The sequence below is a fragment of the Salmo salar genome, chromosome ssa10 (genome assembly GCF_905237065.1).
Source record: "Salmo salar chromosome ssa10, Ssal_v3.1, whole genome shotgun sequence".
Lineage (NCBI taxonomy): Eukaryota > Metazoa > Chordata > Actinopteri > Salmoniformes > Salmonidae > Salmo > Salmo salar.
In genome coordinates this window covers 31,589,740-31,613,614 of record NC_059451.1, presented here as the reverse complement: position 1 = coordinate 31,613,614, position 23,875 = coordinate 31,589,740, and the positions used below count along the sequence as shown (strand labels likewise).

The 23,875-nt window shown below is 47.1% G+C and overlaps 1 protein-coding gene across 4 annotated transcripts in view; it reads right to left on the bottom strand.

Annotated features, from left to right (window-relative positions):
- Window positions 1-3,179: 3,179 nt before the first annotated feature.
- LOC106560231 (ubiquitin carboxyl-terminal hydrolase 24) overlaps window positions 3,180-23,875 on the bottom strand; it is a 37,365-nt gene continuing 16,669 nt past the window's right edge. For 2 of the 4 annotated variants that reach the window (XM_014122872.2, XM_014122874.2), the window contains 42 exons: window positions 20,144-20,296; window positions 19,870-20,001; window positions 19,678-19,789; window positions 19,290-19,366; window positions 18,981-19,121; window positions 18,853-18,906; window positions 18,537-18,719; window positions 18,159-18,368; window positions 17,874-18,047; window positions 17,695-17,780; window positions 17,496-17,604; window positions 17,155-17,310; window positions 16,845-17,038; window positions 14,702-14,924; window positions 13,897-14,059; window positions 13,553-13,714; window positions 13,403-13,473; window positions 13,177-13,337; window positions 12,863-12,924; window positions 12,571-12,762; window positions 12,199-12,458; window positions 11,578-11,823; window positions 11,368-11,466; window positions 11,031-11,113; window positions 10,756-10,897; window positions 10,325-10,653; window positions 10,037-10,158; window positions 9,375-9,516; window positions 9,130-9,280; window positions 8,842-8,937; window positions 8,510-8,727; window positions 8,173-8,380; window positions 8,000-8,089; window positions 7,752-7,854; window positions 7,494-7,612; window positions 7,295-7,408; window positions 7,056-7,121; window positions 6,898-6,964; window positions 6,751-6,829; window positions 6,491-6,566; window positions 5,966-6,163; window positions 3,180-5,737 (listed from right to left, as the gene is read on the bottom strand). In XM_014122872.2, coding sequence (XP_013978347.2) covers window positions 5,675-5,737; window positions 5,966-6,163; window positions 6,491-6,566; window positions 6,751-6,829; window positions 6,898-6,964; window positions 7,056-7,121; window positions 7,295-7,408; window positions 7,494-7,612; window positions 7,752-7,854; window positions 8,000-8,089; window positions 8,173-8,380; window positions 8,510-8,727; window positions 8,842-8,937; window positions 9,130-9,280; window positions 9,375-9,516; window positions 10,037-10,158; window positions 10,325-10,653; window positions 10,756-10,897; window positions 11,031-11,113; window positions 11,368-11,466; window positions 11,578-11,823; window positions 12,199-12,458; window positions 12,571-12,762; window positions 12,863-12,924; window positions 13,177-13,337; window positions 13,403-13,473; window positions 13,553-13,714; window positions 13,897-14,059; window positions 14,702-14,924; window positions 16,845-17,038; window positions 17,155-17,310; window positions 17,496-17,604; window positions 17,695-17,780; window positions 17,874-18,047; window positions 18,159-18,368; window positions 18,537-18,719; window positions 18,853-18,906; window positions 18,981-19,121; window positions 19,290-19,366; window positions 19,678-19,789; window positions 19,870-20,001; window positions 20,144-20,296 — 5,886 coding nt within the window. In that variant the 3' untranslated portion in view covers window positions 3,180-5,674. The remainder of the gene's footprint in view (window positions 5,738-5,965; window positions 6,164-6,490; window positions 6,567-6,750; window positions 6,830-6,897; window positions 6,965-7,055; window positions 7,122-7,294; window positions 7,409-7,493; window positions 7,613-7,751; window positions 7,855-7,999; window positions 8,090-8,172; window positions 8,381-8,509; window positions 8,728-8,841; window positions 8,938-9,129; window positions 9,281-9,374; window positions 9,517-10,036; window positions 10,159-10,324; window positions 10,654-10,755; window positions 10,898-11,030; window positions 11,114-11,367; window positions 11,467-11,577; window positions 11,824-12,198; window positions 12,459-12,570; window positions 12,763-12,862; window positions 12,925-13,176; window positions 13,338-13,402; window positions 13,474-13,552; window positions 13,715-13,896; window positions 14,060-14,701; window positions 14,925-16,844; window positions 17,039-17,154; window positions 17,311-17,495; window positions 17,605-17,694; window positions 17,781-17,873; window positions 18,048-18,158; window positions 18,369-18,536; window positions 18,720-18,852; window positions 18,907-18,980; window positions 19,122-19,289; window positions 19,367-19,677; window positions 19,790-19,869; window positions 20,002-20,143; window positions 20,297-23,875) is intronic. The other 2 variants (XM_014122873.2, XM_014122875.2) reach the window with 1 other exon arrangement.

Sequence of the window (23,875 nt, the reverse complement as noted above, 5' to 3'; positions counted from 1 at the left end):
ATCCTTTTCCCTCTTGCTCTCATCCAACACTTCTCACTCTGCCCCTACTCGGATGGTATTGCGCCGTCCCAACCTTCGCTCTCTCTCTCCCGCTACTCTCTCCTCTTCCATCCTATCATCTCTTCCCTCTGCTCAAACCTTCTCCAACCTATCTCCTGATTCTGCCTCCTCAACCCTCCTCTCCTCCCTTTCTGCATCCTTTGATTTTCTCTGTCCCCTATCCTCCAGGCCGGCTCGGTCCTCCCCTCCTGCTCCGTGGCTCGACGACTCACTACGAGCTCATAGAACAAGGCTCCGGGCAGCCGAGCGGAAATGGAGGAAAACTCGCCTCCCCTGCGGACCTGGCATCCTTTCACTCACTCCTCTCTACATTCTCCTCTTCTGTCTCTGCTGCTAAAGCCACTTTCTACCACTCTAAATTCCAAGCATCTGCCTCTAACCCTAGGAAGCTCTTTGCTACCTTCTCCTCCCTCCTGAATCCTCCTCCCCCTCCCCCCCCCTCCTCCCTCTCTGCGGATGACTTCGTCAACCATTTTGAAAAGAAGGTTGACGATATCTGATCCTCGTTTGCTAAGTCAAACGACACCGCTGGTCCTGCTCACACTGCCCTACCCTGTGCTTTGACCTCTTTCTCCCCTCTCTCTCCAGATGAAATCTCGCGTCTTGTGACGGCCGGCCGCCCAACAACCTGCCCACTTGACCCTATCCCCTCCTCTCTTCTCCAGACCATTTCCGGAGACCTTCTCCCCTTCCTCACCTCGCTCATCAACTCATCCTTGACCGCTGGCTACGTCCCTTCCGTCTTCAAGAGAGCGAGAGTTGCACCCCTTCTGAAAAAAACCTACACTCGATCCCTCCGATGTCAACAACTACAGACCAGTATCCCTTCTTTCTTTTCTCTCCAAAACTCTTGAACGTGCCGTCCTTGGCCAGCTCTCCTGCTATCTCTCTCAGAATGACCTTCTTGATCCTAATCAGTCAGGTTTCAAGACTGGGCATTCAACTGAGACTGCTCTTCTCTGTGTCACGGAGGCTCTCCGCACTGCTAAAGCTAACTCTCTCTCCTCTGCTCTCATCCTTCTAGACCTATCTGCTGCCTTTGATACTGTGAACCATCAGATCCTCCTCTCCACCCTCTCCGAGTTGGGCATCTCCGGCGCGGCCCACGCTTGGATTGCGTCCTACCTGACAGGTCGCTCCTACCAGGTGGCGTGGCGAGAATCTGTCTCCGCACCATGCGCTCTCACCACTGGTGTCCCCCAGGGCTCTGTTCTAGGCCCTCTCCTATTCTCGCTATACACCAAGTCACTTGGCTCTGTCATATCCTCACATGGTCTCTCCTATCATTGCTATGCAGACGACACACAATTAATCTTCTCCTTTCCCCCTTCTGATAACCAGGCGGCGAATCGCATCTCTGCATGTCTGTCAGACATATCAGTGTGGATGACGGATCACCACCTCAAGCTGAACCTCGGCAAGACGGAGCTGCTCTTCCTCCCGGGGAAGGACTGCCCGTTCCATGATCTCGCCATCACGGTTGACAACTCCCTTGTGTCCTCCTCCCAGAGTGCTAAGAACCTTGGCGTGATCCTGGACAACACCCTGTCGTTCTCCACTAACATCAAGGCGGTGACCCGATCCTGTAGGTTCATGCTCTACAACATTCGCAGAGTACGACCCTGCCTCACACAGGAAGCGGCGCAGGTCCTAATCCAGGCACTTGTCATCTCCCGTCTGGATTACTGCAACTCGCTGTTGGCTGGGCTCCCTGCCTGTGCCATTAAACCCCTACAACTCATCCAGAACGCCGCAGCCCGTCTGGTGTTCAACCTTCCCAAGTTCTCTCACGTCACCCCGCTCCTCCGCTCTCTCCACTGGCTTCCAGTTGAAGCTCGCATCCGCTACAAGACCATGGTGATTGCCTACGGAGCTGTGAAGGGAACGGCACCTCCATACCTTCAGGCTCTGATCAGGCCCTACACCCAAACAAGGGCACTGCGTTCATCCACCACTGGCCTGCTGGCCCCCCTACCTCTGAGGAAGCACAGTTCCCGCTCAGCCCAGTCAAAACTGTTCGCTGCTCTGGCACCCCAATGGTGGAACAAGCTCCCTCACGACGCCAGGACAGCGGAGTCAATCACCACCTTCCGGAGACACCTGAAACCCCACCTCTTTAAGGAATACCTAGGATAGGATAAAGTAATCCTTCTAACCCCCCCTTAAAAGATTTAGATGCACTATTGTAAAGTGGTTGTTCCACTGGATATCATAAGGTGAATGCACCATTTTGTAAGTCGCTCTGGATAAGAGCGTCTGCTAAATGACTTAAATGTAAATGTAAATAACAGTATGGTCTGATCGGGGCGGGGCTGTGTGTGTCGTTAGTTGGTCTGTTTGTTATGACTCAGGATGGAGCCTATTCCAGTGCTACCCTAAGGTAAGGACATACAGGTGTGTGTTTAGGCAAAGGTAAAACAAGAACTTACCTCGAGGAGGCAGCCAACACAAGTTTTCAGGTCTCAGGTAAGGTTACCCTTCAAGCAAACACTGAACCACCTTGCATCTGTTTATAAAAGAGAGAAAGTGTTGAATAGGATGGAGGTTTATACAACTGTGATGTAGTAGCAGCGTGTGGTCTTTGTCTCCACCATCTTTCCCAGAGACATAAACATAAAATGAGTGTTCGCAGGGTAAACAAATCGCATAATCAAATCTTAGCTTGTGTTTCTGTGTCAGGTGGTGTTGATCTCTCAGAGCCCAGAGGAGAGGAACTGAAGACAGCATTGATGCTGCTGCAGGGGAGAAGAACACCATGTACTGTATACACACACTTGTAATATACTAATATGTAGTATTACTAGGAAGTAATGTGATCATAACTGTATATTGACGATGCGATGTAGCTTCAGGGAGAGATAATCTTCTAGACTAATTTCTCTCCCTTTTCTCAGCCTTCACTCTGTTCCACTGACGACAAGGTCAGCATCTGTGGCCCTGCCCTCTCGAGCTCCTGACCAACCAGATTACTGACTCTGGTTCTGTGCCTCTGGTCCTCCATTCCTCCCACAACTATCCCATACTGCAACTAGCTTGACCTGAAATAAACAGTGATTTTATATTTTACTGTGATCACTCCTGCTTCACACAGACACACAAAGAACACAAAGTGTACAAAAGGCTGTGCATTCCAGTTTATTTTATATCAAATTTCCCCATAATCAAACTCTGATGTACAAATGAAAACTGGGATTCAACATGCAGGGTTCTGCCTCAGCGGACTGGCCATCAGCAGGAGTAATGCTCAAAGCAGACAAACTGACAGAATAAAATCCTGGATCCATGTCATTCCTTCCCTCCTTCCTCACCCCTCCCTTATCACACAGATAAAAAATAAATTATTGATTAGTTGGTACAGTTGAGAAGGACTACAGGTGCTGCTGAGGGTCAACCAACATTCTGCACTGTGAGTGGGGAGTGCTGTGTCACTGGCACACCTGACCACTCTGACAGTCTTCTGAGACCAGGACAATACGCAGCATGGTCACACATTCACACAGTTCATTATAGCAAGTCATCTGTGGACAGGTATGGGATTGGGGTGAGAGGAGGGACAAGGGCCCGAGGCGCGAAGAGGGATGAGGGGAGTTGGGAGATGAAGGCACTTGAATTCTCCCAGGGGTTGGGCTAGGTCAAGAGGTTAGTGGTCAGAGTGGGGTTGTTTGATGTCAGAGCATATATATATATATATATATATGAATGGACAAAGCAATCGATCACATGACACTATTCATTCCTATGTGAAGATTCAATAGCGCATTTGAAGCTAAGGAAGTCGTTAAGATGGTGTCTCGTGTGGGAGATTTATGTAGACATAACATGTGCAGTTTGAGTTACGTTGCAGGCTAGCTCAGTGCTGCCCCCTCTCATCGACTCTCAAGTTGAAGGCAGAACAGGGTATTACAGGCTACTATACAATTTTAAAATAATCGGTACAAGGACATATATCTGGTGTAATAGAAGCAATTATTGGTACCATGATTGTCTTCCATTTATTATTACATGAAGATTGCCATATTCCCATTCGCTATAATGGGGGATCTTGTTTTCTGCAAACAATGCCTGCAGTACCATGGTCAGCCTTGAACTTTGTGGTGTCAATAAGAGGGGTTTAGGTGTCAGAGGTCATGCCACTCTGTGTGTCCCAATGGCAAAGATAAACAAAGGCAAAGAAAGAGAAACCCAGTTTGCAAATAAGCTCCTGAATAATGATAATGTAATGATCAAGCACAGAGGGTACGCTGCGCGTGTGTGTGTGTGTGTGTGTGTGTGTGTATGTATGTATGTATGTATATATATATATATATATAAATAAGAGGGAGAGTATTTCATTGGCACCCAAAATTTAACTTGCTTCTGATCTCACCTCTGGTTGGCACGTTGACCCTCTGCTGTCTTGTGTGTGTCAAAGGGCAGCTGTGGTGGCATAAGGCATGAGTACAGTGATGTCAACTGATAAACAAATGAAACAAAAAAAATAACTAAAATCCAGCACTGTGAGTCACTGTTCATCAGCTGGACGGGGAGGAGAGCGCAGATTGGTTCCTTGGCTTGGTTCCATTTGTGTTCTAGAACCCTCCATAGACTGCATTACCATAAATCCCACTGTGGTTAGTGGAGTGATAGACACAGCCATAGGAGCACGTGTTCTCTATGGAGGAGGTATCAGCTGTGTGTGTGTGTGTGTGTGTGTGTGTGTAAAGCATTGACAACTCAGTTTGATGTGATAAAAGGAGGTGTGTGAGGAGGGTGGTTAAGCTGGTCTAGCAGACCTAATCCCTGCTTCTCTACTTCAATATAGACTGGGGTGGACTATAAAGTGCATACTTAAAAACCCCGGTTAAACGTGTGTGTCACTTCCTCCAGCGCAGGTTATACCTTATACCACAGCCTCACACATACACACCTCTACAGACTGGAGCACAGGACACTTTAAAATATCTTACACTTCAAATTACAGCTATGGAACAGCTCTTTACAATAATGAATGTCTATTTAGTTACAATGGCAAATATGAGCAACAACTTAAAAAACAAACAACCCCGTCCCTTCCTTGTGAGACAATACTGGCTACATCTGAAGACACCCTACTGCCTATATATAGTGCACTACATATGTCACTGAACCTTTGGTCAAAAGTAGTGGACTATAAGCAACAGGGTGACGCCAGTGGAGGCTGGTGGGAGGAGCTATAGGAGGACCGGCTCATTGTAGTGGCTGGAAAGGAATCTATGGAATGGTATCAAACATATGGAAATCACAGTTTGATGCCGTTCCATTTCAGCAATTACAATAAGCCCGTCCTCCTATAGCTCCTCCCACCAGTCTCCACTGGGTGACATTTCAGACTCCCAGTAAGAGGACAAACTGCTTTGTAATCCATTAGTCAGGTCTCTAAACTCTCCTCCAGCTCTGATTCCATTAGTCTGGTCTGGCAGAAAGTCACATGATTATTCACGCATCCTTTGTTACCCCAGCTACCAGGAGAATAAGTGTTCTGATTGGCTGTAGCGGGCCCCTCTCCCTCCATATTCTGGCCAATCAGAGGTGAAAAGCAGTCTTTGATTGGCTGTATGAAGCCGTGCGGTCTTGTCATTGTGTCTGATAGGAGGATCTAAGGGTCAACATCCTCCAGATCACTCTTTGAATCACCAAGCATCATGGGAGACTCGGAACCCTGAGATAAAGAGAGAGGGGAGAGAAGGATTACATGAGACGTGGCATTTCAGAGTAAAGAGATATGTAGATATAGTTTTTATGAAATCGATTCATACGAAACTCTCCAGCCTATATTTAGAGGCCCGTTCTGAGAAGTGACAATATCTCTATTCTTGGGCTGTTACTGTTCTCTTTATACATTCTACCTCTGAAGTTTTCCATAAACACACTGTCAGACTGTGTGTACCTGTCGGAGGCTGCGGTCGGCGTTCTCGTTGGCTGGACTACCGTCAGAGCCGTTGCTGCTGCCAGACGGCTCCTTCTCGTTGAGCAGTGCAGTGGCATAGGCCAGCGTGTCCTGGGCTGAGATGGTGCGCTGGAATGTTTTGGCTGTGGATGTCTCATTGGACACGTTGCTCTGAGGAGTCCAGTAGTGTTCTGACATCTGACAGAGAAACACACTGTTAGTCTAACGCATACTCTACTTTCCCACACACACACACGCCTCACGCATGTACACTCACACCACAGGAGGTTGGTGGCACCTTAATTGGGGAGGACGTGCTCGTGGTAATGACTGAAGTAAGTGCAATGGAATCATATACATCAAACTCATAGTTCAGGTGTTTGATGCCATTCCATTTGCTCTTTTCCGGGCATTATTATGATCTGTCCTCCCCTCAGCAGCCTCCTGTGACTCATACGTACATATGAGAGACAGGTCTGAAATAGTGTGCTGGATTGTGTGTGTTATATTGTGCTTGATGCTTGCCTTTTTCTGCAGCCATTGCACTGCCCAGCTCCAGTGACCAGACAGATCTTTAAAATAGTCCTTAGCAGGAACACACCTGGAGACAGACACACACGTTAGGTGAAATCAGGAAGTGTGAAATGAGAGGTTTTCACAGAACTGAAAAATGTGCATTACTTTGATGTATTTGCTGCAACAGTCAAATCTACCCCCATTCAATATTTTCAGCCTGAGACAATTGTGGCGACATATTTCTCAAAACGGTCTCTGGAGAAACTCACTTCTGTGCCAGGGTAACCAGGAACTTGACACACTGATAGCAGCGGCTGCTGTCCACATTGTTACTCTGGTGCATCAATGCTGCAAACAAGAGAACAGAGTCACACACGCACACACAAAAGCCCAGTGAAGGGTGGAAGGTAGCCTACCTAGCAGGCCTTTCTCTGACTCGAAGGCGTACTTCAGTCTCTGAGTCTGAAGAGGATCCTCCACCACCTGAGAGCACACACACACATTACACACGCAGTCTGGAGCTGGCATTACTCCAAGGACACGCAGAAAGGTTTGATTGCCAGCTGTCACTCACCAGCAGCTCCTGCAGCAGCTGGAACACGTTCTTCAGCTCATGGGGCGGAGCGGTCTCCAACTGAGTCTACACACACACACACACACACACACACACACACACACACACACACACACACACACACACACACACACACACACACACACACACACACACACAGTATTGGATGCGTTTTGTGCTGGGATTTGTAGTTATCTGTGATAATGGATTTGTTTAGGGCTGGGAGTTGTAGTTCTTACCTTGAGCAGCTGTAGTACTCCCAGGGAGAAGGGTTCGTTACAGAAGGAGCAGTACGTCATCATCTCTATCAGCACAGTCAAAGGGCCGGACAACTCCCGCACAGCAAACATCACCTACACACACGGAAAAAGTTACAAATACAACCTCTTCCATATAGATGCGTCAATGTGTGTGTGTGCACATGAGACTGTATGTTACCTCCAGCAGGTAAGGCTGTCCCTCGGGGGTGAAGAGCGAGGCCATGATGTCAGCGTTGAGCTGGAGGAGGGTGGAGGAGGCAGGGACACTGCTCACATTCAGCTTACACACACCTTGATCTGAGAAAAACACACAATCACGTCAGGTTACACACATCAGCGTATTATGGAAGCATCCTAACTGTGGTAATGTGTCTTTGTGTGTGTTACCATGTGTGCACTGTGTGTGTGTGTGTGTGTGTGTGTGTGTGTGTGTTACCATGTGTGTGCTGTGTGTTGAGGTCTGAGTGGAGAGTTATCAGGGCCAGAGTGGAGTGCAGGTGCAGGAACTCTCTGGCCTGGGCTGGACTCCACCTCCGATTCTAGAGCGAGAGAACGAAAGAGAGATAGAGAGGACGCAAGATGGAGGGAGTGGGAAAAAGGTGATGAGCTTCCAGAACCATCAACAACATCCTGTCATATCCATTTCTCTGCAGATGAGCAGGAATTGAGTGTGTGTGCGTGTACCTGGTTGTTCTGTCTGTTGGGTCCGAGGAGGAAGATGAGCATCCTGCGATACGCTGAGTGTTTCAACAACAACTGGCACGGCCCAGAGCCCTGGGAGAAAGAGATACTGGATATCAGAGTGGGTCTGTCCATGTGTGCATGTAATGTGTTCATATGGTGCTTGTGTGTGTTACCCTCTGAGCAAAGTTGCTGAAGAGGCTGAAGTATTGGTTGCAGTGTTTGACGTTCTCAGGAACGTCTTTGTCCAATAGGGAGAGGAGCGCGTCGGTCAGGCTGTCCAATCCAGAGTCAGCGAAGTGGAGCGCACTCTCTAAGGTTTTCTCCAAGATGGCTGCCACTACGACCCTCACCTCCCTCACCCCACACTCCAACAAACACACCCTGGGGGGAGGAGAGAAAGAGAAGATCAGTTGGATTGATGAGTAGTAATGTAAGTACTATAAGCAGTAGTGTTATGTTAGTACTGCAGTGGTTCTGTGTGGAGTGTAGTAGTATTATAGTTGTACTGACTTGGTGATCTCTCGTCCCTCAGGTCCCACCAGGTACTGAGCCATCCAGTGACAGGCTTCACTGCTTTTAGACAGCAGCACCTCCACCGTAGCCATCCACTCCTCGGTGTCCACCCGCAGCTTCTTCTTGGTGTGGAGGTAGGTGTGGAACAGGAAGTGGACCGCCAACTGGAGACTCTCTCTGGCCATGGCCTGGTAGGCTGGGTGCTTCAACTTCGTCTGCAGTACAACACACATTGCTTATAAGACCAGTTTGGAGAGGCAGGCACCACTTGAATTATGCTGACACCGTCTCTGTTTATCCTACACACACACACAGTCACACACACGTACCGCGTTGACGGAGGCCAGTGACAGAGTGAAGTTGAAGTAGTCGCTGTTGTACACATCTCTGTTCTTCATAAACTTCAGGTTCTCATCTCTCACCATCTACACACACACACACACACACACACACACACAAAGACAAACAGAGAGAGAAGGTTGTCTGTGTACCACAAGAGAGTCTGTTAGCTTTTTATAGCTAAAGCCTAAGCATGAACACAGTGTGCTATTAAAGTCTTCTGGTCTCAAGCCAGGTTATTGATGAAAAACCGTGGTCCACTGAACCAGTGTATTTACCTGGTAGATCCTAGCAGGCATCTTTTCCACAAACAGTCCTTTCTTCTCTCCCTTCCGTACGAGGCGGGTCAGGACAGAGAGACGGTCATTGTTGGCCCTGGGGGGCCGAGGGGACGACTGGGGACTGACATCTGGGCTAGAGGGTGCCGAACTACATGGGAGAGAGAGGGTTAAAGTGTGAGTTGTGTGGGTGTATGAGGTGTGTATATTTAGACTGTGTGTGTGTGTGTGTGTGAGAGACTCACAGTGTGAGGTCTTCTGCCTCTTGCCTCATGGCGCTGACTCTGCTCTTCTTGGGAAGGACAGGAGAGTTCTGGTCACTGATCCTCTGGTAGAACAACATGTAGGCGTTCCAATACCGGCGCCGCACGTCAGGGTAGGGGTTAGCTACACACACACAGATACAGACCAACACACACACCTAGAATGGGATGTTTGATCTTTCATGTCATTAAAGGTGCACTACGCAGAAATCGCTCCACCATTTACTGGTTGCTAAAACTAATAGTTCGCCAAATTTCAGTTTATGTTACAAAATAAGATAGTATAGTGTAGAGAATCATTGTACCATCTAAACCACTGTGAAAAACATTCTTGTTCCAGCTGGTGTACAAAACCGAAAGTAAAAAGACACAAAAACAAAACTTAAGGGAAGCATAGAAATACTGCACATAGAACAGATATACTGCTTCTTAGACTTGCTTTCAAATGGAATGATTGATCTATAACTCCCATTTCTATGTAAATTTGGTCGGGTCGCCCAAAAAGTTACATATTACCACTAATGTACAGAAGGAACTGGAAGAGAGGGGGACCAAGGACGCTACCCGAGGGACATCACAACTTTTGCTGCTGAGAATGTTTTGTTGACATCCACTACTTGGTCTACCTGTTAAATAGGACTTACACTGGTCGTAGACTTTAGGCCGGTACTCTCCTCCAAAGCACTCGTACTCCAGAGTCTCGTCATTCATATCAAACTCCTCGACCACGTTGTCATTAAACTTATACCACCTTCCCCTAGCACTGCTGAGGACAGGAGAGGAAAGGAGGGAGAGCAGAGAGGGAGAGGACAGGATGATAAGTTGATCATTTGTGTTAAAAGTACAAGTACTTGTCTTAAACATGAGATATTTTTTATGATACTTAAGTGTTTGTTTGTGTTTGTGTGTGTGTGTGTGTGTCTCTCTCTTACCGTCTGTCTTTGATGAAGGAGTAGTAGTGTCCAGCATGTGCCTGTCCACTGTGGACTACAACTCCCACCAGTTCGTAGTTCTCTGAGATGGTCACCTTCTTCCTGGGTGAGCCCCCTGCCTCGCCCCGGCCGTCTCCCCCCTCCGCCCCCCCATCCTGACGAGCCATGCCAGACACTGTGTAGGGCTCCATGTTCAGCACCCAGGGAAACCTGATCTGCTCGTCGTATTTGATGGAGCGTCCGCTCTCCCAGTCGAAACCGAAGCGCATCAGATGGATACAGAGAACACTGGGTAGGGACTTTATGCAGGTCCGCTTCACTGTGGTACGCTGGAGAGATACGCACACCACGTTAACATACATGTACACCAACACTGGACAGCGACTTAATAAACACCCTCTTTACACACACATTAAGACACACACACACACCTTCTCCTTGCACTTTTCGCAGTAGTAGGCGTTGGTTCCTTCTAGCACCTCCCCCCTGACAAACTGGTCCAATGAGATCTCCAGACTCTGACAGGAAGTCACACCCAGGTTCAGCGCCATAAACGTCTCCTCTCGCTCATACCTATGATCAGGGGTCACAGGTTATAGTTAGGAGTTTATACGTGATGGCTGCCTTTGTGTGTGTGTGTGTGTGTGTGTGTGTGTGTGTGTGTGTGTGTGTGTGTGTGTGTGTGTGTGTGTGTGTTGGCGCTCACCGGTGAGGGCAGTCTTTGCAGATCTTCTGATCAGAGAAAATTCCCTGGAAAGTATTTTTGAAGATCTGCTCACGGCCGATTTTCTGAAAAACAAGACAGACCCAACATCTCTATAATAATAAAGGTGTGTGTTGTGTTACATTGTAGTACACACGTGTTAAGTAGATGTGAATAGTGGAGAGTGTGTGTTACATTACATTTGACATTTTAGTCATAAACTAGCTAGTTGAGACAACACATCACAATCGTATCAAGTACATTTTCCCTCCACAAAGTATTTATCAGCAAAGTCAGTGCTAGTGGGAAAAGACAAGTGCCTTTTGCTATTGTGTGTTACCTTGAGATGCTCATCCAACTGGTCCACCAGTGAAGTGAAGAACTCATAGGCATCCTGCTGCTCCCGTACATACAGCTCCTTATTCCACATCTTAAAGATCTACAGAAACACATACAGCTGTTATTTCTGACCCAAACATGGTAGTCAGTTGGGTATGTGCTGTGTATTAAAATTAGTGTGTGTGTGTAGTGCGTGCGCATGTTTAGATGCCTTCCAGAAGTTCTCAGGGACGTAGTACTGCAGCCTACTCTCCATCAGGTGTCCAAACAGAGACTGGACCTGACAGAAAACACTCTCGTCTGGCTGCTCCGTGTCGTCCTCTATAGACAGAAAGGCCTCAGCCAGGCCAGGCTGCATGTACAGCTGCTGGAATACAGCATTCATATAGCAGGTGGCTCCACCGTTCTTTAACCCTACGAACCCTGACACAGAACAACTGTCCACCGGCGGGAGGAACTGAGAGAGGGGCACAGAGTGAACAGAAGAGAAAGACACGTTGAAGGTAGACTGACTATATCAAGAAGACCTATTAGCCTTTCATACAACGTTCCACACCTGTAACACATCAGTTCTATCACGCACCTGTAACACTTCAGTTCTATCACGCACCTGTAACACTTCAGTTCTATCACGCACCTGTAACACTTCAGTTCTATCACGCACCTGTAACACTTCAGTTCTATCACGCACCTGTAACACTTCAGTTCTATCACGCACCTGTAACACTTCAGTTCTATCACGCACCTGTAACACTTCAGTTCTATCATGCAATTCTCCATTCACTTCTGTTTCTTTGTTGTGTGTGTGTGCAAGCATGTGTGGGAGACTCACGTCAAACTCCTTGCTGAGCGAGGGGTCTGACTGGTGGTGCATGGACAGCAGTTCTCTGGTGATGAGCTGTAGGTTGGCCACAGAGCTGTCTGCCAGCATCACCAGCACCTCGTAGGCTGCCAGTCTGCTGCTGGCCGTGCTGCACTTGGGGTGGAAGTCGTGACTGGGGGGGGAGCTAGAGGCGGGGTCAGACGTGTTCAGGATGATGCGGGACGCTCGGAACAGGAAGTCATCCAACAGCTGCTGGATCAGAGAGGGACCTGCGGAGAACACACACACACAGAGACTTCAGAACACACACCGTCTACGAGCTCCAGATGGCCGTACGACCTCCCAATCAAAATCTCAAAACATGCTTGTGTGTGTTCTCACCCAGATGTTCCTTCTCGGTGCCACAGAGTGACAGTAGTGTTTTGATGAGGCGGAGGTGTCCAGCCTGCAGGATGTTGTCAGCCTCACTGGTCTCCATCTCAGAGCTCCAACTGGGCTCAAAGTTATCCAACCAGCTGATCTCATCTTCCAACATGGCCACCGCACTCACTGACAACACCTCCATTTCTGAACCTGAGGGAGGGGGACAGGAGCATTCCTCATGCGTCAATGACAGTGTTGGAAAACTGTTGGTGCGTGTGTGTGTGTGTACACGCGCGTGTTGTAAACTCACTGGTCAGATCATCCAATAGTTGACATCGCAGTTCAAAGTACTCAGTACACTGAGACAGCAACCTGGACAGACAGAACAATATTATACACTCAGATATAGACAGATAGACAGGCACACACTGAACAAAATGGGCCCTGGCGCTATACATCCAAATACATTTATAACCAACTATAGCTATATGACGCTACATATCAGCTTCCAATTATATTTTCCATTTAGTCAATCTATCATTGGTCACAGACAATTTGGCACCATCTGCTGTCAAACATAACTTCCTACTGCCTCCCAGCAGCAACGACAACAGGTGTGTGTACCTCTGGTTGACTCCTCTCATGACAGACGTGGGGCTCCAGAGGGGCAGCTGGGAGGTGAGGACGACTTGCAGCAGGAACACGTTAGGCTTGATGATCTCAGGGAACGCAGACGTGTCCGATTGGCTCAGAGTGTACAGCTGGTCACACGCCACGCGCCGGATCTGACATAGAGACACGGGTTATAAGACACACACTCAGTTCCACCCCCCCCAAACACCCTAGCTACCTCTCCACTGGCTGATCCCAGCAGGATGTCGATGATGAAGTCGCTGACACAGGGGAGGTTGTAGAATGACCCTGATAGAGAGAAACACTGTTACCATTCGGTCTTCACAAGATAGTGTGTGTGTGTGTGCGTGTGTGTGTGACGTGTTACCTAGCTGCTGTGTTCGTAGCTGTAGGCAGGTGACCAGTAGAGACAGGGCCTCTCTAGCGATGATGCAGTCTTTAATAGAAACACTCTGCTGCTTCACACATATCCCAGCATGCAACGCTGTGGGCGGCGCCTCACCCTCACTGCTGGAGCTGCAGTTACTTCCTGTAGAAAGAGAAACAGACATCAGTAGAAGGCAAAACAATCAGAATACCAGAGAAACAGGCGATAATCCATTTCATTGCTGATAATTCAGGCTGTCGGTGCCATTATTATCCATCAGTTTCTTGTGTGTGTGTGTGTGTGTGTGTGTGTGTCTGTGTGTGTGTGTGTGTGTCTGGTCTCACCAGTGCTGCTAACACGGCTGCGGACCACGAGGGGGAGGAGTGAGCTGTGTTCCGGTCTAATTGGCTGAGGACTGCCGACGAGGTCCAATCGGCCGGCAGCTGCTGCCCAGGTTAGACGCATGAAACACGCCACCGTCGAGGTGAAGTCCCCCACCTCCATCGTCTACAGAGGAGAGACAGGGTTAGAGGTGTGTGTGTTTATTAGTTATGCATTAGAGGTATGTGTGTGTGTGTGTGTGTGTGTGTATTAGGTATGCATTAGAGGTGTGTGGTAGGTATGCATTAGAGGTGTGTGTGGTAGGTATGCATTAGAGGTGTGTGTGGTAGGTATGCATTAGAGGTGTCTGTGGTAGGTATGCATTAGAGGTGTGTGTGGTAGGTATGCATTAGAGGTGTGTGTGGTAGGTATGCATTAGAGGTGTGTGTGGTAGGTATGCATTAGAGGTGTGTGGTAGGTATGCATTAGAGGTGTGTGTGTACCTGTATTAGGTGTGTGTGGTAGGTATGCATTAGAGGTGTGTGTGTACCTGTATTAGGTGTGTGGTGTAGGTATGCATTAGAGGTGTGTGTGTACCTGTATTAGGTGTGTGGTAGGTATGCATTAGAGGTGTGTGTGTGTACCTGTATTAGGTGTGTGGTAGGTATGCATTAGAGGTGTGTGTGTACCTGTATTAGGTGTGTGGTAGGTATGCATTAGAGGTGTGTGTGTACCTGTATTAGGTGTGTGGTAGGTATGCATTAGAGGTGTGTGTGTACCTGTATTAGGTGTGTGGTAGGTATGCATTAGAGGTGTGTGTGTGTGTACCTGTATAGCTACACGTGCAGCAGGGATGATCTCCTCTACTCTGATGGAGGAGCGTTCAGACAGAGACATCTGTCTATAGGAGCTCTTCTCAGGCGTTCCACACAGCGACAGCTGTCTCCCCGGTCGCCCTGCGTTACGGAATGGCCGACTAGATAGCGTGTCGCCCTCTCGGATGACATCATCATCCAGCAACGATGGCATACTTTGGCCAACCAATAAGAACCTGCAGGGAAAAGGAAGATCCAATCACATTCAACCTGTCTAACAATGTACACTGCTCAAAAAAATAAAGGGAACACTTAAACAACACAATGTAACTCCAAGTCAATCACACTTCTGTGAAATCAAACTGTCCACTTAGGAAGCAACACTGATTGACAATACATTTCACATGCTGTTGTGCAAATGGAATAGACAACAGGTGGAAATTATAGGCAATTAGCAAGACACCCCCAATAAAGGAGTGGTTCTGCAGGTGGGGACCACAGACCACTTCTCAGTTCCTATGCTTCCTGGCTGATGTTTTGGTCACTTTTGAATGCTGGCGGTGCTTTCACTCTAGTGGTAGCATGAGACGGAGTCTACAACCCACACAAGTGGCTCAGGTAGTGCAGCTCATCCAGGATGGCACATCAATGCGAGCTGTGGCAAGAAGGTTTGCTGTGTCTGTCAGCGTAGTGTCCAGAGCATGGAGGCGCTACCAGGAGACAGGCCAGTGCATCAGGAGACGTGGAGGAGGCCGTAGGAGGGCAACAACCCAGCAGCAGGACCGCTACCTCCGCCTTTGTGCAAGGAGGAGCAGGAGGAGCACTGCCAGAGCCCTGCAAAATGACCTCCAGCAGGCCACAAATGTGCATGTGTCTGCTCAAACGGTCAGAAACAGACTCCATGAGGGTGGTATGAGGGCCCGACGTCCACAGGTGGGGGTTGTGCTTACAGCCCAACACCGTGCAGGACGTTTGGCATTTGCCAGAGAACACCAAGATTGGCAAATTCGCCACTGGCGCCCTGTGCTCTTCACAGATGAAGCAGGTTCACACTGAGCACATGTGACAGACGTGACAGAGTCTGGAGACGCCGTGGAGAACGTTCTGCTGCCTGCAACATCCTCCAGCATGACCGGTTTGGCGGTGGGTCAGTCATGGTGTGGGGTGGCATTTCTTTGGGGGGGCCGCACAGCCCTCCATGTGCTCGCCAGAGGTAGCCTGACTGCCATTAGGTACCGAGAGGAGATCCTCAGACCCCTTGTGAGACCACATGCTGGTGCGGTTGGCCCTGGGTTCCTCCTAATGCAAGACAATGCTAGACCTCATGTGGCTGGAGTGTGTCAGCAGTTCCTGCAAGAGGAAGGCATTGATGCTATGGACTGGCCCGCCCGTTCCCCAGACCTGAATCCAATTGAGCACATCTGGGACATCATGTCTCGCTCCATCCACCAACGCCACGTTGCACCACAGACTGTCCAGGAGTTGGCGGATGCTTTAGTCCAGGTCTGGGAGGAGATCCATCAGGAGACCATCCGCCACCTCATCAGGAGCATGCCCAGGCGTTGTAGGGAGGTCATACAGGCACGTGGAGGCCACACACACTACTGAGCCTCATTTTGACTTGTTTTAAGGACATCAAAGTTGGATCAGCCTGTAGTGTGGTTTTCCACTTTAATTTTGAGTGTGACTCCAAATCCAGACCTCCATGGGTTGATAAATTGTATTTCCATTGATTATTTTTGTGTGATTTTGTTGTCAGCACATTCAACTATGTAAAGAAAAAAGTATTTAATAAGATTATTTCTTTCATTCAGATCTAGGATGTGTTGTTTAAGTGTTCCCTTTATTTTTTGGAGCAGTATATATTTATTTGTGTTTGTGTGGGCTTGTATTGCTATCCTCGTGGATACCAGAAATCCCCAGAAGTCCCCACAAGGATAGCAAAACAAGGAAAACCTCTCCCTCGTGGGAACATTTCCCATGTCCCCATGAGGGCAAAAGCTATTTTAGGCTAAGGAGTTCAGTTTAGGAGTTAAATGTTAGGGAAAATAGGATTTTGAATGGAAATAAATGTTAGCCCCCCACAAGGCTAGAAAAACATATGTGCTGTGTGTGTGTGTGTGTGTGTGTGTGTGTGTGTGTGTGTGTGTGTATACCTGGCCAGTTGTAGACAGATGGAGTAGACTCCCTGTCTGGTCTCGTAGTCCACCTCAGAGGGAATAGAATCCCGCTGCATCACGTTCACCACCAAACTGAGTCCTCCTGCTTTCAGGAAGTTCTCACAGAATGACTTGACACTGGTCTTAGCCATCTCATCATCTGAGGTCGGCATCAACTTAGAACTCAACACCTATTGAGAGAGAAAGAGAGATTTCAAAGGAAGAAATGTGTCCGTGCACAAATGTGAGTGTTGTGTGTGTGTATATTTAGTGTGTGTGTGTGTATATATTTAGTGTGTGTGTGTACCTCTAGGTTGTAGAGGACTCTGAAGGTGGACATCCCGGGAGCAGAGGATCTGAAGAGTGATTCTAAGATGGAGGCAGCACTGGGCTGGTGCTGCTGCTTAGAACCCAGAGACGGAGACCGAGAGCCTGACCCCTGACCCAGGGTGAACAATGTCTTCTACAGGAGACACACACACACGTTATCACACTGGCTCAGGTCAGAGGAGTTTAACTCTCCTCATCATAATTTCAACCTAAACACAGCCTTACCCACTGGGCCCGACCTGATGGTTGTTAGTACAGGACTAGAATAGAATAGTACTGATGTGTTAGTAGCTAGAGAACTAGTTAATATATATGTACCTGGTGACTCCAGACACTGGACTCTTTGGGAACAAAGTTATCTAGAGCGTCCTGAACCTCTGGGTCTGTTGGGATCAGCAGCAGCAGCTTACGTACACGCAGAATTATCCTGGAATACACACACACACAGAACGTTATACATTTCTGACCATTCGGGAGTCAGGTTCAGATCCTTGAAGTATCTGCGTGAGTAACTCACCGTGGTTCGTCCAGGTTGGCCAGCTGGTAGAGCATCTCAAACACGTTACACACCAACGCCATGACAACACCTGGAAGGGACTTCTCCTACACACACACACACACACACACCGTTAGCACATAATCAAACATTAACTCAACGTGTTTCTATATACATGTGCGCGCATGTGTGTGGTGTACCTGTTCCATAGCATAGGCTGAGTTGAAGACAGCGGAGCTGGAGGAGGAAGCGGAGACGGAGGACTCTGAGCTGCCACCAGAGGGTGTCCCTGTACCAGAGCTCTTCACTGTCAGAGACTGCTCATCACTGAACCCCAGCTGGGACAGCAGCTTCTGGTCCCGGTTCATTGTCAACTACAGACAGAGAGAGAGTTACACAAAACACACACATATGATACACAGTCACACACACACACACACCCCCACCAATCTTTTGGCTTACAGAGACACAAATAACACACTCACCACACTGTCGTTGGCAAAGATCTGAACGTTGTCGACTGGACAGTTGAGATGCTCAGCGATCTTCCAGCGGATGCTGCCTACAGTCTCGTTACTGTGGGCCTCCAGGGTGAAGCTGTCTTTGGTGGACTCATAGGTGACGTGTAGAGAGACAGGGTGGCCGTTGAACGACGCTCCGTGAGGTAGAATGGTACGAGGCACAGAATACAGGTCCTACACATAGAAACACAGAGTCATCTTTTCATGTGTCCATCTCGTTCTTTCACCCCCCTTCTCATCACTCAAATGCAAATAGTTTGTAACTATGGGTGATATGTTGGGGGGTGAAAACCAGTTGAAATTGCTTGGTTAGTGTGATGTCAGAGCCAGAGAGAGGACTACCTCGATAGTGATGACATAACGCTCAGCCAATAGCAGCAGCCTCTCAATGATCACCAGCTTGGTGGACCTGGAAGGTGATTGGACAGACGTGGCTACAGTCGGCATGGTGGTTGCGGTCAGCATCTTGGTTGCCCTGGTAACAGCATGAGTCAACGTGGGCCCTCCTAGAGCTGAACTGGCCGCCTGAGAGAGAAAGAACAAGGCAAGGAGACTTAATTTCATCAAGTCAGTAAGCTCTATTAGCATAGTATGTAATTATCTTATATAAGAAGTTAAACACATTCCATCTGATAGTTGTGATGAATGAAGAACTCACCTCCAGTCGTTTGTAACAATCAGCAATGAACTTCTTGTGTAAAGACACAGAATCCTACACAGACACAAAGAGTGAATACCAGAGACTGTAGTCCTGCTACACACACACACACACACACACACACACACCTTCTTCATCTTGGGGTTGAGGTTGGTGTAGCTGTATGTGATGATCAGCTGTATGGCCTCGTTAGCGATCTCCTCGTCAGGCGTTTCCATGGCGATGCGCCAGATAAAGTCCATCCCAGCCAGGTCTAGCCGTTCCACACACTACACACACACACACAACAGGGTTAGGGTTTCTAAGTCCCACACATGACGCCACTACATGTCGTCATGTGATAACATTTTATAAAATCCTTGAAAGTAACAAAAAATGGTTTTACAGGTTACTAGTTCTATCTTCTCCCTTGGCAACCCTAGTGTGGACTGACTCACCAGTTGAGTCCCCTGGCGTTTCAAGCGATGGTCACACAGGTTGACGTTCTCAAAGAAGGTCTTAAACAGATTAAAGCCTGAAATATCCCAAATAAAACACTGGTTAAAGCCACTATGTAAGCTCTACAGTGCATTCGGAAAGTAATCAGACATTTTGTTACGTTACCGCCTTATTCTAAAATGGATTAAATGATTTATTTCCTCTCTTCAATCTACACACAATACCCCATATTTTAGAATAAGGCTGTATCGTACCAAAATGTGGAAATGTCAAGGGGTCTGAATACTTTCCGAAGGCACTGTATAAAATATTAAAAAAGAGTGGGTCATCAACAAAAATGTTAACGAAATAATGTATCAAATGTGTGTGTGATTGTGTGTGTCTCACCATTCATAGTAATCTCGTAGGGCTCCAGTTTGAGGATCTTCTCTTTGAAGAGCTGCTGCTGAACATCACTCTCCAGATCATGCTGGCCCTTAGTGAACCACTCAAAACACATCTACACACACACACACAGCCAAAGTTAGTATATAGATGGAGTAGACTATGGAATATAGAGTATGTAACACGTGCGTGTACCTCTCTGTCCAGCTCGCAGACTTCGGGTCCAGAGACCAGGCAGTCCCATAGTTCTTTGGCTCTGTTCCAGACCAGGTAGAGGCTCGCCTCCTGGAGGAAGAAGGCCAGGAACCTCAGGTGGCCATCTAGATACTGGAGGGGGAGGGAGAGTGAGTCAGGAACCAGCAAGGACTTCATGTGTTTATCTCACAGATATCAAAATCCTCAATCCATCATCCAGCATCTCAAACCACATAAACTTCTACCAAAGCAAATCAGACAGACAGAACTGTACCTCCTGGTAGGTGTATCGTCCGTCCACTAGTGTGTGTCCGGTCAGTCCATTGTTCCCAGCGGCAGACACCGCTAGTCGATGACAGACCACCAGAGATCCTGTAATCAGTTTGACGATCTCAAAGTTTTTCTTCAAGTCCTGGATGATGCTCTGCTGGGGGAGCACATGTGCTATGAAGATGTGTCTGTGGATTTTGATGTCTGTAACAGAGCCCGACTTATCGGTTGACTGATATTGTCGACCAATATTAGCCTTTTACCGATGTATTTGTATCAGCGTTTAATCCATTGAAAAGGACCGATATAAGATGCGGAGAAAACGCTGTTCTTCATAGAAGTTGACGGTTTCTGCATGTTGTTATTTGTACTGAAGAGGTCGCTCTTTAAATAGCTATAAGCCTATATTGCTTTGGCACGCTACACTAAAAGTAAATTTATGCTTGATCCTGAAATGTGGTCGGAGGCTTTGTATGGCGGGTGCGACGCAATTACAGAGCTTCTGGAGACATACAGAGGCCAAATCCAGCTCCGTACCCTTTCACCATGTGCCTCAAGTTCTGTAACAATGTGGAGGGCTCCGTATGGCTCCGCATTGACATGATTGGTTGATGGTAGTTGAAGGTGGGAAGTCTTGTATAAACACAAAATCACTTCCTTAACAACTTCCTCCACAACAGCTCTGTGCTGCTCCGTGAAGCACAAGAAGTATGTTTTGCTACAAATTGGGCTACTTTCAAAACGATGTCGTGGGTGAAAATGGATGAAAATGTGTTGGTCGCGGGTTGGAGGTTTTTGGGCTACTTCTAAATTGCACCGCGGCCGCCATGGCATTTTTCTTAAAAATATATATTTCACTGTGACCTGCTGCTGCTTACTATCAGGTAGTAAGGCAGCCTGTTGCTGAGTGTGTGAGTGGTGGGGAGGGGGCGGAGACTGAGACTATGTTGAGACTGAGCGCTGCAGCACGCAGGAGTCACATGAGCAGCACGCGCGCACGTCATGACAACTTTTTACCAGTTGTAGGTAGGCCATTTGGATTGTCATTATGGAGACACCTATTCCCAACCGTATGCTATTTGGATTGTCATTATGGAGACACCTATTCCCAACCGTATGCTATTTGGATTGTCATTATGGAGATACCTATTCCAACCCTTTTTCTATAAAACATTAATGTGCTAGAACTGAAATAAGGCGACAATGCTAAAGAAAACGACTTTAGGCGCTCTAGAGCACATTAGATGAATTCGATTGGAAGTGGTTTAAACTGCACTCTAATGTCGACTTTGCTTATGGAAAACCATATCAAGTGAAGGGTTTTATGCATGCTCCGTTCTTGGGTCTCGAGTGCTACACAATGAAACTGACATTGAATGTGGAGTGATACATCTGATACATTCATTTCTATGCCATGTTTTATTTTATTCTTTTTACTTAACTAGGCAAGTCATCTAAGAACAAATTCTTATTTACAATGACGGCCTACCCCTGCCAAACCGTAACCCGGACAACGCTGGGCCAATTGTGCGCCCCCTATGGGACTCCCAATCACGGCCGGTTGTGATACAGCCTGGAATCGAACCAGGTTCTGTAGTGATGCCTCTAGCACTGAGATGCAGTGCCTTAGCCTCCCTAGTGGCGTAGCGGTCTATGTTGAAATGACGATATCACTGGAGTCATTGCAAATCAATGTGCCACTAGCGTAGCCTACCTGGAGCTGGCAAACTGATTTAATACATAGCCTTTAACTTCAGTTCATTGTTGTTGTAGCCTTGTGTTATTATGCAGTTATTAATTGCCATGTTTCGTTAATGAAATTGGAAGTTATCAATTGTGATCATGGGTCACAATTCTATCACAATTGCAGATCAGCTGTTGTTACAATGCATTAGATTGAAAAATCTGTCAGATTAGGCTACAGGTAAACATAAATAAAAATAAAATAAAAAAACACTGGCTGTTGTTGACAAGCCTTTTCAGTTCATATCCATATTATTAATATATGATTCAGTGATTGAAATTAAGACCCCATCCTCAGTAGCCTCTTCCAGCAGGCTATTGGGCAACAGAAGCACTTCTTACCTCGAAATCACCTCGTTATTCATGTTATATACATTAGTCTGTCAATATGAACTAAGCAAGCTGTTAAATCATTCATCTTACATCTTGCCTAAGCTAATGTAGGCTATCAGGGGCTATAGGCTAGCTAAACCAAGTTGAATTACAATCATAAACCCTGATTTTAGTAGGCCTAGCCTAAGCCTATTGAAATCGCAAATAGGCCATTTATAACGGTTTGTAGTCTTAACATCTTGCACATAATAAGACCGCAATTGCCAGAAAATAGCCTAACATTATTTTGAAATTTGTCCAAGTGTTTTTTGAACAGAGATTTTGAGATCCTCTGTCAAACTTTCCCCCCGCAAACTCCTCGGTTGGATTTATCTACTGTTATGGACATGCGCATAAGTGATTTTTTACAGTCATAAACTGGGTGGTTCGAGCCCTGAATGCTGATTGGCTGAAAGCCATGGTATATCAGACCGTATACCATGGGTATGACAAAACATTTATTTTTACCCCTCTAATCACGCTGGTAACCAGTTTATAATAGCAATAAGGCACCTTGGAGGTTTCGTGGTTATGGCCAATATACCACACCCCCTCGGGCCTTATTGCTTAATCATAGCAGTCAAACAAGTTAAATCAACATCAATTGATGGAAAACATCTGGCGAGTTTAATAAGGGCAAATTATCTTCTCTCTTGCAGCATATTCAAATTCCATTATTAGTCACGTTGGCTGACAATAATTATTATTTTAATGGAAAACTAAATTTTGCTTCTTATGTCAACCTTATGGAAAAAGGGTTTATTGGCTAAATGTGGCAACTCCTCTCTTGCTGCAGGAAAAACATTTTGGGCTAGTTTTCAGGCTTTGTGGGCAGGTTTTGAGTAGTCATTGGGCTAGAAATTTTAGCTATACCTGGCAACCCGGGAGGAGAGTGAACTATTGTGAACAAACTACTGTTTCTATGGTGAGTGCTGAGTAAAGTGCCAAAAATGCACACGGCCATATAGTGTAACATATAGTGTCATGAAACAACAATTGATGCTATGCCCAAATGTAAAGTACGTGCCGTTACAGCCCTTTAGTGAAGCCAGTGAAATCTGGGGTGTTATATTTGCTCATTGCGAAGGTTATTCCTCAACCAGTTATTCAAATGTTTTCAGAGACAAAAAAAACTACCTTTACAGGATACAAAGTAGAACTTCGTAGCTACGTTTTGATGTATGGGTTCATTGCCACTTGATAGGGACTGGTCCAAATTCACGTTTCACCAATCATCATCCCCCTTTCCATGACATGTACTAGCTAGCCAACTAGCTGTGTGAGAGAGTACTTGACGCCGTTCACGGAGGGTTAGTGCTATCCAGAATCCTTGGGACCCTAACCCAAACCTTAGCGTAACCATTTGTAGGGGACGTCCCACGGATTCCAGATAGCACTTAGGCAACGCTTGGTGCGAGATGCAGCGCTGTGCCAGCGAGTAATTTTGTGATTGAGGTTTTTCCTTAAAGTGACAACTACCAGAATTTAGTGGCTAAAGCCCTACAATCGAAGAAAACATAGCTAAATACTAATACATTGAAAATGTGTCCTATGTCGTTGTTTTCCAGCTGGCTAGTATGAGGAAGCACATTCTTCAGAGCCAAGTCAAATCTTTAGCTGG